Genomic DNA, 12,465 nt, shown 5'->3' on the forward strand with positions numbered 1-12,465 from the left:
GGGAACTCTCTCCATTGCGTCACAAGCTCTGGCATTCGGCTGGAAGCATGAGCTACTCATCACCATCCTGAGTTTATGATCCCTTCTCCCAAGGTTTATAATTTATTACTGTACTTAGACAGTCCAGGGTCATCTTGTCCCTCCCCTGCTTAAGCCTGGGGGGGGGCGGGGTCAGACACTTTCCTAACGACACAGGTACTTGGTGTGCTTATTGCTATGGAATATTATTGCTTTTTGATCCCGTGGATCAGGAGAAAATTGAGCAAAACTATGTGAAATAGTTTAGAAGCACTAGAGAATGGAACTGAAGACAGTAATGGTTTTAATGTTTCTTCTTGTAGAACTCTGACTAGAATTAAAGAGAAAATAATGTCTTTGTTCCTGAGCCAAGTCAACATAAAAATAGGAGTTTCCTAAGCTAATGTTTGGTGAAATGTTAATAAATAACATTCAGTGATAGATTTACAAACGAACACCACAAGGCTACCACCGCCTACACTACACAGTAGTAATAAGCACTATCATTCTGGAGGCAGAGAGAGGCATACATTCCCAAACACATTTGATCATGGCCTTCTTAAGGCACATTTATTTCATCCTAAAAACACCAAATCTCACCCCCAACCCTGCTTTCCAGCTGTACCACAGTCATGGCAGTACAAACAGGGAGGCACCAGCATACAAACAGACCTGCAGACCAGTGCCCCAGAGTTGAGCACACAGAAATAAACCTGTGCACCTACAAACACATGATTTTACACAAAGACTCAGGAAAGAAGGCCAAAACATTCAATTGGGACCTTATAAACAACAACAACAACAACAACCTCTTCTGTAGAGCAAAGGAAATCGATAATTGAGCACAGAGACAGTAGAGAGAAGGGGAGCAAATCTTTGCAAGCTGAACATCTGATGGAACTAGCATCTAGACTATACAAACAGCAGGCAATCAAACCACACAATGAATGACGGGCTAATAGGATGAGCAGTCTTCAAGGGTGAAGATCAAATAGTGAGTAAACACAGAAAAGTGTTCCACATCACTAGCTACGAAAGCAACGGAAATAAAAACTGCACCAAGACCGGGTGTCTCACCCGAGTCAGAGGAGCTAACACAGGATGACAAGCATCAAGTGCCGGGAGAAAGCAAAGGCGCCCGCCCTCACCCACCGCTTGTGAGCTGACCCCACTGCCTGCCGAGGGCAGTGAACCAGTTACCCACTGCTCGCCCTTGGCCAGTGAACTAACTAATCCAGTCACACCAGAAAACAGCACAGAGATTCCCCCAAAATAAAAATTCATCCAATACATGGCCGACTCCCTGTGTTTACCCCCAAAGACTCCACATCAGCATGTCACAGACACACTGGACACCAGTGTTTACTCACAACAGCTGAGTTACAAGCCAGCTTAGGTGTCCAAGAGCAGAGGGACGGTTGGAGAAAGAAACCGTGGCCTGTACACAATGGAACCTTTCAGCCACAGAGAACAACAAAGTTAGATTCTTTGCCATACAATGGGTGTGACTGGAGATGACCATATTAAGAAATTCAGCCAGTTCAGAAGGCAAACGTTCATGTTTCCTCTCATTTGTGGGTCTTAGGCTTTACAGATAACAATAAACTCACGTATTTACAAATGACATGAAAGCAAAAGGAAGACGTTAGGGACTAAAAAGGATAAGAAAGGGGAGAGAAACAGGATGGAGGTGTAAATGCTTAAATCACATTTTATTTACATGAAGATGGCCTCACATAACACTATATGATAAAACAAAAACAGAAAATCCAAAGAAAAATTAGTGTAGCCTTGGCTGTCCTAGAACTCACTCTGTAGACCAGGCTGGCCTTGAACTCACAGAGATCCACCTGTCTCTGCCTCCTGCTGGGGTTAAAGGCGTGTCTGGCTGTGGAAGTTTGGAAGTGCAGTGTGTCACATGGGGTACGATTGTGCCCAAACAGCTTTACTTGCAAATGTTTCCTGCAATGAGTCATTGGACTGGCTGGAGGGGCGGCTTACCAGAGCACCACACTGGCAAGGGGTAGGGCAAGCTCTCCTGCCCCCAAGCCCTCGGAACCGGCTCGTCCGAGGCCATGCCATCAGGGCCAGCTCTGCTGTGCTGCCTAGGCAAGGGATGGACCGATGTACTCTTCTCAAACTAGTTATTTAACCACAGTGCTGTGAGTCCTCCCACACCAATCACTGATCAGGAATGTGCCCTGCAAAACTGCCTACTGGCCAATATGATGAAGAGGTTTTACTCAGCTGAGGCTCTTCTTCCAGATACCTCTTAACTTGTATTCATGAACACAAATATAACCAGTGCAGCCTGCTAATGCAGCAGGTTGTACTGCTTGGTTTTCAAATGCTGGCCTGGCCTTCCAATCTTAACACAGCTCATTTGGCTGTGGCATATTGTATCTTTCAGTACATTGTTGGGTGAGATATTTTCTAAGAGTTTATTGAGGACTTCGGCAACTATGTTCTTAAGAAGTATTAGTAACATCTTGTGCCTTACCTGATTTGGATGTCATTAGTATTGATGTGATAAAAACATGTTGGGGAATGTTCCCTCTTTTTGTGTTTTGTGGAAGAGATTGAATACCATTGGTATTAATTCTTTTTTTTTTTTTTTTTTTTTTTTTTTTTTTTTTGGTTTTTCGAGACAGGGTTTCTCTGTGTAGCTTTGCGCCTTTCCTGGATCTCGCGCTGTAGACCAGGCTGGCCTCGAACTCACAGAGATCCGCCTGCCTCTGCCTCCCGAGTGCTGGGATTAAAGGCGTGCGCCACCACCGCCCGGCCGGTATTAATTCTTAAAAAATTATTAATGAGCTTTGTGGCATGCTAAGTAAGTACTCCATCAGAGATACATCCCCAGACTCTCACATACCTTGTTAAAAGCGGAAAATAGGCTCTACTAACTTAGGCCACGGTGGTCAATGAAACAGATTTTGCCAAGTCAAATAAAAAGATAAATACAGAAGGAAAAACAACCATTAAAAGAACACTCACGCTGTATGTGAATGAGCTGCTTTGGCATCTTGAACTCCCCAGGGTATATGGACTCATAGTAAGCGATGTTACTTTCTGCCTCGGGAACTGGAATAACCATATTATCCCGCTTCTCGCCGTACACCTGCTGTGCAGAGATAGCCCGCTGAAGATGGTGTTCCTAAAAACAGGGAAAACACAAAGTGTAAGCTCTGAAACGTACCCATCAGAATGGATAGCCTCACAGAAGGTTTCTGCTCATCTGTTTGCAACTGAAGGAACTTTGGGAGACCTAACAGCACAGCTAGTGTAAGATTCCCCCCCCCCCCCCCCCAACACAGGGGCTCATTATGTAGACCAGGCTGGCCTCAAACTCACAAAGATCCACCTGACTCTGGCTCTTAGTGCTGGTCAAAGGTGTGCATAGCATATAAGAATATTTTAAGTAGAGACACTAGTATTTGCCAAAGATGAGAATCGACTAACAGCAATAAAAGCTTACACCTGAAGACTAGAGTTTGTTTTTTTAATTTAATTTTATTTGTTCACATTCAGGATAATACAAGATAGTTATCAACTAGGAAGAAAATCAGCATAAAAACGTCAATGTCATTTTGCTTACAGGGAGGAATCAGAAAGGGAACAAATCAGAATGAGCAGGGAGACATTCGAAACCCTCCTCACAGCAGCCAGATTACAAAGGTTTAGCATTCAAATGGCAAATTAAGTATTACCCGCTAGTCTTCAAGACAAAAGAGAACCCACGAATGGTGATTTGCTTCTCATGGCAACTTTAAATTTTTCCTTTATGTTTTGCCAGTAAGCCATTCTGGGCTAGTGGACACAAGCTTAACACAGACCTAACATTTGGGGTATGAGATGGCAGCGATAACTATATTTTGGCTTTTATTCTAGATGCTTATCGTGGGTAAGGCAACAGTTGAGGCATCCGAAGTGAAGGCAGTCACACTTCAGTGAGAACCATGAGTTTCTCTCAGCCCACATATGAGGTACAGCGCCCACACGAACGAGGCACTTCACACAGGCACTGAGTAACCAGCACAGATGCACCATGCTGATGCACTAAAACACAGTATGCTGTGGAGCTAATGAGCACAACCAGTGGTGTGCTTCATCCAGGAGAAAGGTGACTGGTCCTCACACACAGCTAAGACCACACCAGCTGTCCTCATCATGTGCCACAGCATCAGGCTTCCAAGAGAGAAACGATTCTAGGAAAGTCAGTAAATCTCTTGAAGAGTGTCACATTTGTGAAGCCAGGATAAGGCTACATCTATCTTGAAAGCTAAAGACAACAAACAGTAGGAGTCCTAGTCCTAGTCCTAGTCCTGAAGAAAATGAAAAGGTCTCTAGGTAGCATATGCTCCCCAGCTCTGGGAAAGCATCGCTCTGGGAAAGCATCATGTGTGTAACGGAAGGGGCTGAAGGAACCTGGAGGGCTCAGCTACATTGCACCGTGCATGGAATCTGAACTTCAGGTTGGAAGTGACCCATCAGGCTTTTCATAAAGAGCATTATCTATCTAATGGCATGTTCAAAGGTAAAAACAGGAAGGACTGCAATGGTAACCACGGTCCCAGATGTTAGACTATGCTTGCCATTTGAGGGTCCTTCAATCCAACAGCGTTCTGTCCAACGACTTCACAGGTGTTATGCTCACAGAAGGCCAACTCTGGTAGCAGAACCATCTTTCACTATAGATGTTACTTCTCCACTCTTTAAAATAAAGCCAAAAGCACACCTAGGGTGGAGCTACATCAGAGCTCCAGGCTGAAGGCTTCACCACTGAGTCCCCATACCTCAGACTAACCAAGAAGGCTGGAGAAGAATACAGGACCAGCTCCACAAATTTTCTACTGATTTAAGCCTGAGTCTAATTCTTCCATCTTGATCCTTACACAAAATGACTTAATGAAGGTGGTGGCACACACCTTTAATCCCAGCACTTGGGAGACAGAGGCAGGCAGATCTTTGAGTTCAAGGCCAGCCTGGTCTATAGAGTGAGTTTCAGGACAGTCAGGGCTACACAGAGAAACCCTGTCTCGAAACAACAACAAAAACTCAAACAAAAGATTTCATGAGTCCATTGCTTATTTCCTGTTCTATGAACTTCAGCCTCATGACCTGACAGATGCCACCCCACAGTTTACACTAGGTTTTGCTACTAAGCCCTAGGCTGGGGCTCCAGAGGCCATAGGCATACTTGCACCAGTCTTTTCAATTCAACTCAGTCCCACATATTGAGAGAGCTCCAGACACAGTTTAGGACAGAGGTTTCCATCCTGAGCAACTGGAGCAGAAGCTTCTGTCAAAACTGCTTGGCTGGCAAGAAAGACAGTGTGAGCCTGAATTACTCTGACTATATTCGAATCTTCAAGTGACAGACAAACAGCCATCACTGCAGGTGTCTCCTGACTACAGGACTGTGCACCATTACATCTGTAATGTAATGCTGGTACTACTTCAGAGACCCAGGATGGAAAGCAGAGCTCAACTTACTATATATAAAGACAGCAGGCTACGTGTAAGAAATATTTTATGATTCAACTATCCTGCTCATATATATAGGTTTATAAATTTAAAAGACTCTTTCATGGGGGACATACACTCAAAAGGTCTTTTGTCTCAAGTAATAATTTTCCTTCTGAATTTCCAAAGTTCCCTCTGGACATACAGTAAGAATAGGGCTAGAAGCATGTGCCCTGGACTCAGGCTGTTTGGATTAGAGCCAACTCCAACATCTAACAGTTTGTGATTCCTGGCAAGCCTTCCAGTCAGTCCGTGAGCGGGGAGGGGAAGCACCGAGAGTGCCTTTACAAAACTGACTAGAACTTAAGATAACCGTGAGGCTGAAAGGTTTGGTCTAACAGGTGTGCAAAATAAGTTTTGATTTAGTTATTACTCAGAAAGCTCTCACTAGTTGAGAGCACATCAGCTGCTATAAAAGGACTGTCCTCATCTAGCCCTACAAATGCCTAATTTAGCATAAACTCTCTCTCTCTCTCTCTCTCTCTCTCTCTCTCTCTCTCTCTCTCTCTCTCTCTCTCTCTCTCACACACACACACACACACACACAGCATTCCAGCTGTATGAAAAGGTCATTAAGAATGCATATATTCTCCTAAATACTTTTTCTGTATATATAAATACAACCTGCCATATATTATAAAGTGATATACAGAGTCTTATTATAAAACAGTCTTACTACACGCTTTGTGTCACTTGATGTATCCCGACAAGCTTTCCATACCGAGACTTTACTCTCTTCAGTAGATACTCTAGGTTTCACTGTACAAGTCAAACGCATGATAATTTCACAATATAGATTGACAGTGGAGGAAACACAAACAACCTGGGAACAATCTAAATGTATAAACTTTCTTCTTAAATGCTACAAAAACAAATCATCACTGTCGTACTACATAGAAACTATTTTTTAGACACGGGAAAGCATCTGCAGACAACTACAATGTGTTTAAACAGACTCCCAACATCTATTTCAACATTCCCTGGAGTAATACTACTCAGCAACCCCAGCCATTTTATTTTTTTTTAGACAGGGTCTCACTATGGAGCCCAAGCTGACCAGGAGCTCACTACGCAACCCAGGATGACCCCAAACTCAATGGTACTGTACCCGCTCTATCCTTTTTTTCCAAGCAGATGCCATCACCTGGCTCACTATCTCGTTAAAAACAAACAAACAAACCCCGCCAACCTTTATTCATCTCATTTTTATTTATTTTGCATATTTTTGTTTTGGGTATAACAGGTGTGCATTTTCCTAACAAGTTATTGCTAAGTTCCCTCAATTGTCACTTTTCTTTGCTGAGCTCTGAAAGGGCTGCTTCCATGTGAGTCTCATGGAATAACCATACAAACTTTTGTTACAGTTTTATCTTCTGGATTTTTTTTTATGTACAGAAAGTTCTATAAGTCAAACTTACAGAACACTTTAGTTTGTCACACTTGATCTCAGAAAAGTTGCACAGTTAAAAAACTATGGTGTCGCCGGGCGGTGGTGGCGCACGCCTTTAATCCTAGCACTCGGGAGGCAGAGCCAGGCGGATCTCTGTGAGTTCGAGGCCAGCCTGGTCTCCAAAGCGAGTTCCAGGAAAGGCGCAAAGCTACACAGAGAAACCCTGTCTCGAAAAACCAAAAAAAAAAAAAAAAAAATCTTAAAAAAAAAAACCAAAAAACTATGGTGTATAAACAAATGCTTTGTTTATAAATCTGTTTTATGTTTGCATTGAAACTTTCAGATTACTACTGGTTCCTGGGGGACAGCAGAAACTAAGTGTGAATGGTGGGAGGAGGAGAACGGAGTTCTAGCTGATCCTGTCCTCTCCCCTAGGCCCAGAGACAGGGTGTTTTTGTGAGCCCCAGTTGGGAGGGCAGACACCCTTGATGTCAGGAGGAGGAAGGGGAAGCGGGGCAGGGCACTTTATCCTCAGTTTGTACACTCGTTCCCAGCTCAGAACCCTTCAGCCATCCTTCAGTGCTTAGATGAACATGGAAGACAGTTTATCCTTTGGATCCTCCTGCAAATCCACCCTGCACTGAGGACACATTCGAAATGCAGGAGTGCTGTAGTACATCTGTAATCCCAGCGTTCGTTCCTACAGTGAGATTGGGAGTGGATACAGGAGTCCCCAGGAGCCCAAGGGACAGCTAGCTTGTAGACACAGCAGTAAACAATGAGAGAGCCTGTTTCAAATAAGGTGCAAGATGAGGCAGGACTGACAGCCAAGATCCTTCTCTGACCTCCATACTGTGCTGTGTCAATAGGCTGATGTCTGCTGCCTGATTATAAGAGCTGGTTGAGGGTACCTACTGCCAAAGAGTATATGGCTCTAGACAGGGCATGCCCTTCATTTCTGAAAAGTCAGAAAACATCTCTTCAAAAAAATCCCAGCTGGGTGGTGGTGGTGGCAGCAGCGGCGGCGGCGGCGGCGGCGGCGGCGGCGCACGCCTTTAATTCCAGCACTCAGGAGACAGAGGCAGGCAGATCTCTGTGAGTTCGAGGACAGCCTGGTCTGTTACACAGAAAAACCCTGTCTTGAAAAACCAAACAAAAACCAAAACAAAAGCCCCAGAGTCCTATTAGGTCCAGGAGATGAACCTGTCTGAAAGGTGGGCTTTGTCAATGTGCCATGAGCATCTGCCTTTGCTCACTCACCATGGGAAACCCTACTTGTTCTTCACGGTCGCCTCATGTACACGGACACAAAACTGTCCCTCACGTATGCTCCAACAGAAGCACATTTTATACTCGGGATAGCAGGCTGTCATTATGTTTACATACCAGTTTCCAAAATGCGAGCTCCTTCAGATGAAAGGCGTCTAGTGTGCCGCCTTAACTTTTTCTCATGGTGTTTGGGGATTATTTTTTAACCTTGAGGTCTAGACAAGAATATCTTTGCAAACTTCTGAGACTCTAGTTATAGCCTGGTTTATTTTGTAGTATTTTATAAGTTATCACTGAGGAAAGCAGAGAAAGCAATCTCAACGAAGCACGAAGCACAAGGAAACACGTTTCTTTCTGCTCTATAACAGAATGGGACAAATGCCACAAACCACTAAATCTATTTATTTAAGCAAGTAATGACCTCACAACAGTGGTAACAATTTGGGCCACATTTAGACTATTCTAACTGAATTAGAGACAGTTTGTTTTAAGTAGCAGTAATATATAAAATTCCTTCTGGGTAAGTAAGAGATGTCTAATTTTGTTAAAAATCTACTGAAGGGTAATAATCCAGTTATTATCACACCAGAGTCTTTGCTGTTTGCCAAACTTCCAACAACGCTTTCTTCTGCATCTCCTTCAAATTTTGTATACAAGTCTCCTCCTAGAAGGATCACTGCTTACCAAGGTTCTTCCACTATACTCTCACTAGAATGGCTAAAATTGAAAAGGCCAACATCAAAAGATGAGGAGGATTTGGAAGGACAGCATTTATATCCTGTCATTGAGAAGAAGTCACAGTAGTTTATAAAACCCAGCATTCACAGTCCATATAGCTTGGCAAATCTACTTCCAAGTGTTCATTCAAGAGAAACTGGCTACAAGCTCAAAAAAGACCCGAATAAGAATGCTCAATCATCTTACTAACAACAGCCTCAAACTGACGTCCAGTGGCTACAGGTGGACCCACTACAGTAACAGCTCAAGGGAAAGCATGTGCACAGCATATGGGAATCTGGGATAATTTACCCCATTATCCAACAACCAGTCTCCCCACGCCCCAAACAGGATAAACTATGGTCTAGTGAAAAACTGGAACACTAGTAACAAAAAGGAACTAGTTCAACTTTCCAATCCAGCTTCACCCACAAGAGCACACACTGGAGTCCACCTACGTGTAGTTCTTAAACACACAAAGTTAGGCCAAGGTAGAAAAGATCCCAGCAAGCAGCCGCCTCGGAGGAAAGGAGTCTGAAGGAGGATGGTGATGGTCTGCATTTTGATGTGGGGTTAGGTGATGAGAATTTATGAATGCTACATTTCAACTAATAAACACTATTTGTAAATTCCTCTGTATGCCAATTTTACCTGAAAATGAAAAAACAAACAATTGAGCTCTAGTTGTAGAGTTCTGAAACACAAACACGAACTGGCATTTGAAATTAAAATGTACTTTAAACACAGGGTAATGGGTGAGCTCTGGAAAGCCCTATCCTAGCTTGTATTTGCAAGTAAGGTTGAGAGATGCATAGCTGAGCAACAAGCAGGCAAACACACCCGTTAACCGCAGCAGCTGGCTAGTGAGACATCATGAATGGGCGATCACTGGGGAGTCGTCAACTTTCTCTGGCTTGAAAATGTTCATAAATTCTTATTTTAAAAAAGCTGGGGATTGCCAGGCAGTGGTGGTGCACGCCTTTAATCCCAGCACTCGGGAGGCAGAGCCAGGCGGATCTCTGTGAGTTCGAGGCCAGCCTGGACTACCAAGTGAGTCCCAGGAAAGGTGCAAAGCTGCACAGAGAAACCCTGTCTCGAAAAACCAAAAAAAAAAAACCCAAAAAAAAAAAAAAAAAAAAAAGAAAAAAGAAAAAAAAAAAAAAGCTGGGGATATAGCTTAGTGGTGAGCACTTGCCTAGCACACATGAAGCCCTGGGATTTGATTCTCCAGTATCACAAAACAAAACAAAGGGAACCTCCCTTACCCAGCTTCAACTCCTCCATACCATGCATCAGCCTTGGAGGCTGTGGCTACATTTGTTTTAGCTGAGTGTTTTTCTACTGTTTTGCTCTAGAAGGTGAATCAGACCTAACACATTACAAATACTCAATAAACTTTTTTTTTTTTTTAAATTGTCCTAGTTATTTAAGGTCCACAAATGACCGTGGTTTCAAACAGACTTTATAAAAAATTAAGATAAAATTTCATAAAAGGCAAACAAAAACTAAATATATAATTTGATATTTCAAATGTTCAAGGGAATAGTTAAAAATGGTTGAAGGACAATGTGGCACAATAAAGCAATTTAATAGTTTTCCAAAAGAAATAAACAGAAAAGGTAAGTTATTTTCCACTATACTCGAACTTAAAAGTATAATCCTGAAGTTCCAGAATTTAAAGTTATAAAGGAAGTTTTGCTATTTCAAGGTATGAATTAGTTGCTAATTCATTACTAAAGTTCAGCACTGGGCATGTCTGGGTGGTCTGAGGGTCTGCGGCAAGGAAGGATGTTTACAGCCATTGCCAGAGTCTACAGCTCCTAACTCAATGGAGAAGACGTTCTCATTCCCCGCTCAGCAAGAGGCCTCCAGCAGCCACCTCTCATCAATACTGTGTGATATTGGTCAGCAAGTCCCCAAAGGACAAAGGACCTTTGTTTCTGAGACTTGGAGCTACTGAGAAGACTAAGTCATCGGGTCAGAAGTACATTTGCTCTCCTGTGGCAGGAAGAGCCTGTTAGTCCATGGACAACCATGCCCACCTCCCTGAGCCTCCGTGGACAGCGGGGCAGAGAATCCACTGTTTCTCACAGAGCTAGTCCTTGTCGTCTTCCCCAAACACCTTGTCTTTTGACTTAACTGGCACATGGCTTCTTTACTAAACAACCAGGGCCTAAGTTACTAACATGTTCAAAGGCAGGGAGTAAGTTTAATTTTGATCCTTGCCTTTAAGTCCTTCCTTGTAGCCCCAGTAGGCTGTTTGCGCTGCACTTTTCAAGCTCCTGCAAGGCTTGATGTGATGCTCAACATAACAGGGAGAGGGCGAGAGTAAAACTATAGTTCCTTACTTTTAGGAAAGTCACAGTCTAATCAGAACAAGTCCCAAAGCCCCTTTCTTTCCCTTCCTGGTTAGAAACTCCACAGCGACGCCTACACCTCACATCAGTGGCTCCTCTCCGCTGCCTCTGGTTTCTGCTAATGCAGCAGTCAAAGAAAACACAAAGGCTATTTATTCTGTGAGGCCAGTGGAAGCAGCACGTTGACTTAAGGTAAGCACATCCAATGCACACACACAGCAATTAAGACATTACTGTCCACTTCCTGTCCACACTGCTCACCACTGTCACAGCTCCACTATTCCTATGCTGGTGGTGGGTCTGCAAGTTAATTTCCACTCAGATTTCACAAGAGCTCCGGATCAACCTCTATCCATGTCCATTCCCCTCCCCCACTGGTCTCTTCGGATCTTATTCAGAAGTCCTACCTCCCTCACCAAGGCCTGAAGCCAAGTTTCCCCCCAGTGCCTTCCTTTCCTTCCCCATCTCCAAACCAGGCCCAACTCTTAAGAGATTTCTGATTTTTTTTTTCCTTTTCCAGAAGTCATTCAGTATTTTCCACCTCAAAGTTACAGCTCACCAGCCAGCAGAACACTGTTCCACCTTCTCTTCTGGAGCTACTGCCAGTGGTCTTTCTGAAGAGGCTGAACTCATTTGTTTTTTAAACTTTCTTTTTACTTATTCTTTGTGTCTTTCACATCATGCATCTCCATCCCATTCATTTCCCTGTCCCTTCGTATCCTTCCTCTGCCCTTGCAACCTCCCCCCTGAAATAAAATTTCAGAGTTTTAAAAAAATGAAAAGGAAAAATCAATCTTGTCGTGGAAGCTGTGGTGTAACACAGTGAGTCACGCAGTAAACCCCTTTGTCCAGACATCTTTACTTGCAAGTGTTCATTGCAAAGTCACTGGTCTGGTTCAAAGCTTCTTGGTTTCTGCTACACTATTGATGCTGGGCCCTCACTGGGACTCCTCTTGGTTATCCTGTTGTTGCCCTGTGTCATGGAGATCCTGCAGCTTTGGGTCTGCAGGACCAGTCCCTTCATGTGCTCCAGCAGATCACAGATGAGGTGGATGTTAGGGTGGGCCAGCACATAACTCTGGTTCTGGGCCTGAGTAGTTGCAGGGTTGGTCAGAGGCTTAACTCTTAATCGGAGGCTCTCTACTGTCTTCCTGCTGTGAGCTGCTTGTAATGTGTATCTAACTAGTTCTT

At 43.7% G+C, this 12,465-nt stretch overlaps 1 protein-coding gene across 5 annotated transcripts in view; it reads right to left on the reverse strand.

The window, feature by feature from the left end:
• Epc1 (enhancer of polycomb homolog 1) overlaps positions 1–12,465 on the reverse strand; it is a 90,387-nt gene that overhangs the window by 23,719 nt on the left and 54,203 nt on the right. For all 5 annotated transcript variants that reach the window (XR_008215889.1, XM_052728874.1, XM_052728872.1 and 2 more), the window contains exon 2: positions 3,013–3,172. Coding sequence is in view for 4 of the 5 variants with exons in the window: in XM_052728874.1 (XP_052584834.1) it covers positions 3,013–3,172 (160 nt within the window). In the remaining variant the exon portion in view is untranslated. The remainder of the gene's footprint in view (positions 1–3,012; positions 3,173–12,465) is intronic.

This window comes from Peromyscus californicus, unplaced genomic scaffold (genome assembly GCF_007827085.1).
Source record: "Peromyscus californicus insignis strain IS unplaced genomic scaffold, ASM782708v3 Scaffold_8__1_contigs__length_139910024, whole genome shotgun sequence".
In the NCBI taxonomy this organism is placed as follows: Eukaryota; Metazoa; Chordata; class Mammalia; order Rodentia; family Cricetidae; genus Peromyscus; species Peromyscus californicus.